The 2,817-nt window shown below is 52.7% G+C and overlaps 1 protein-coding gene across 1 annotated transcript in view; it reads left to right on the top strand.

Moving 5' to 3' along the window:
• The first annotated feature begins 1,717 nt into the window (after positions 1-1,717).
• The window catches only part of TRA2A (transformer 2 alpha homolog), a 24,918-nt gene continuing 23,818 nt past the window's right edge, over positions 1,718-2,817 (top strand). The window contains exon 1 of the mRNA XM_017872295.1: positions 1,718-1,962. Within this exon, the coding sequence (XP_017727784.1) occupies positions 1,927-1,962 (36 nt within the window). The 5' untranslated portion in view covers positions 1,718-1,926. The remainder of the gene's footprint in view (positions 1,963-2,817) is intronic.

The raw sequence follows: 2,817 nt of genomic DNA, 5'->3' as shown, positions 1-2,817 counted from the left end.
CCTGGTCAACATGGTGAAAACCCGTCTCTACGAAAAATACAAAAATTAGCCGGGCGTGGTGGCACACACTGTAATCCCAGCTACTTGGAAATCTGAGCCAGGAGAATCACTTGAACCCAGAGGTGGAGGTTGCAGTGAGCTGAGATCACGCCACTGCACTGCAGCCTGGGTGACAAAGCGAGTCTCTATCTCAATAATAATAATAATAATAATACTAATTTATTTTGTAGAGACGGGGCTCATCATGTTGACCAGGCTGGTTTCGAACTTCTGGCCTCTAGCGATCTTCTGTCTAGGGTCTCCAAAGTACTGGGATTACAGGCATCAGCCACCACACCCAGCCAAGTTCAACATCTTTTCTAAGAGCCAGATGTCATATAAGCTTAGCTCTATCAATAACTGACATTCAAACCTTGAAATCTTGCCCCCAGGGGTAGCAATCTTCATAACAATGCTAGACGAACTTTCCTACCATAGAACTATATTTGAAAGTCCATGTCAATCTTTTTACCATAAAGCACTGTAGGAAAAAAATGTACGATGAAACTAATTTTTTTAAGTTGCATTACACAAGTAAAAGTCATCTCAGAGATTATTACCATGATTGGGAACCAAGTTGACAGATTTGGGAGGTCTTCCTATGAAGCTTTATGGAAACATCTAAGTCAAAAAGACTAGTAGGGAGTTAAGCATTATAAAAAAGACTACACGGCTGTCTCTAGGAGGGGTATCTGGAGCAGGGAGGGATGAGGCAAGGAGCAGCGACTTTGCATCATAACCTCATGTGTGCATGTACTACGTTGACGTTACACCGGGCAAATATGGAAGAAAAGTAATACAGTCAGCTGACAACGTCCCCCGCAAAAGCCTGTTAATTATACATACACGATTCCAGCCGGGCGCGGTGGCTCAGACCTGTAATCTCAGCACTTTGGGAGGCCGAGGCGAGCAGATCGCTTGAGTCCACGAATTCGAGATCAGCCTGGGCAGCATGGCAAAACCCCATGTCTGCAAAATACACAAAAATTAGCCGGGTGGGCCGGGTGCGGTGGTTCACGCTTGTAATCCCAGCACTTTGAGAGGACGAGGCGGGCAAATCACCTGAGGTCAGGACTTTGAGACCAGCCTGGCCAACATGGTGAAACCCTGTCTCTACTAAAAATACAAAAATTAGCCGGGTGTGGTGGTGCATGCCAGTAATCCCAGCTACATGGGAGGCTGAGGCAGGAGAATTGCTTGAAGCTGGAAGGCTGAGGTTGCAATGAGCCTAGATAGCGCCACTGCACTCCAGCCTGGGCAACAGAGTGAGACTCGGTCCCCCACCCCCAAAAAATTAGCCGGGCATGGCGGCTCGCGCGGGAGCCTGAGGTGGGTGGATCGCCTGAGCCCGGGAGTTTGAGGCTGTGGTGAGCAGTGAACGCTCCACTGCACTCCAGCTCGGGTGACAGAGGGAGACCCTGACTCAAAAAATAAACAAAAAAAACTTCCATTGTTTTGTTCCCTTGCATCAGAATCCACTTGGTGGTGACTGAAAAGTCTTCAAAGAGGTTGACACGTCCGAGATGAGTCTGAAGTTTGGAGGACAGCACGGGACTGCGATTCCAAGGCGCCCAGGCTGAGAGTGCAGGCCACCCGCCAACCTCCACTCTGGTGCCCCGCCCAGCGGGCACAAAGCCTCGCGGGAGGTGGGGCCTCGTGACGTCACAGATACGCCCGCCCCCTTTACGTCGTGCTCTGAGGAGGCCAGGAGATTTCTGGCGGCGCCGGCGCCATTTTGCTGGAGCCTGCGACCGAGTGGGAGTGGAGTGGAGCGGCTGTGGTTGCCGACTCTTTCCTCTTCCCCACGGTCCAGTCAGCGGGTTAATTAGGCCATCGGCCCTCGAGCCGAGACTTGTCTCATTTAGTTCTGGGGAGCGCCTCGTCGACATGAGTGATGTAGAGGAGAACAACTTCGAGGGCAGAGTGAGTACAAAGCCGCGGGAGCCGTCTAGGCGGCGGCCCAATGCTCGGGATTTCACGCGAACAAGCGCGGTCGGGCGGGGTTGCGGGTAGTCCCGCGAGGAGCAACCTCTGGAGCCATCGCGATTGCTTCCTCCCATCCCAAGATGGCTTCTGGGTTCCACTCCTTCCCCAAACACCACGGATAACACCCCTCCCCCTTTTTTGGAGGCTGATTGATACCTGGACTTCTGGGTCCTCTTCCCTCCCCGCCCCCGCATTGCTCCCGTCCTCCTCCCCACCCCTGAGGCTTCCTTATGTCTGCTCCGAGGTGTGGGTCCCGGTCGCGGTTGGGCGGGAGGAGGCGGCAGGGAGCTCCCCTCCGTCCGGATAGTGGTAGGTGCTTCCTGCGGTGGCATTTCTGGCGACCCCGAGCATCGTAGAGGGTCTCGGGGTCGAAAGTGCGCGGGGCTGTTTTCCGGGCGGGGAGAAGCTGGCGTGGGACTAGCTGGGGCCTGTGTCTCCTTGGCTCTCTATTGCAGTGAGCGGCCGCGTCTCTGTTGGAACCGGCGGCGTTGCGTCTATAAAGGCGAAAGCCTTGAGGTTGAAGGTGGGACGAGCCTAATGAAGTGGTTAGTCAACGACCGCACCGACCCTTAAGCGTTCTTAAGACGAGAGCTGTGAGGGGAAAACTACGCAAGGAGCCCTTTTCCTTTAATGTCCCTTCGACTTTTGCTTTCACTTCGAAATGAATGTGGAAATGCTTTCACGCCTTATTTTTCTAATTCCTCGATGTTGGGTTTTTTCTCTTCTTTATATCTGAACTTCTAATGCTCTTCTTCCTATGACCTTTCATCTAAAACTGACCACTTCTTTACA

This window comes from Rhinopithecus bieti, unplaced genomic scaffold (genome assembly GCF_001698545.2).
Source record: "Rhinopithecus bieti isolate Rb0 unplaced genomic scaffold, ASM169854v2 scaffold_6710, whole genome shotgun sequence".
Taxonomy (NCBI): Eukaryota; Metazoa; Chordata; class Mammalia; order Primates; family Cercopithecidae; genus Rhinopithecus; species Rhinopithecus bieti.
The sequence above is the reverse complement of the archived record's forward strand: the minus strand, read 5'-3'. Positions and strand labels throughout refer to the sequence as shown.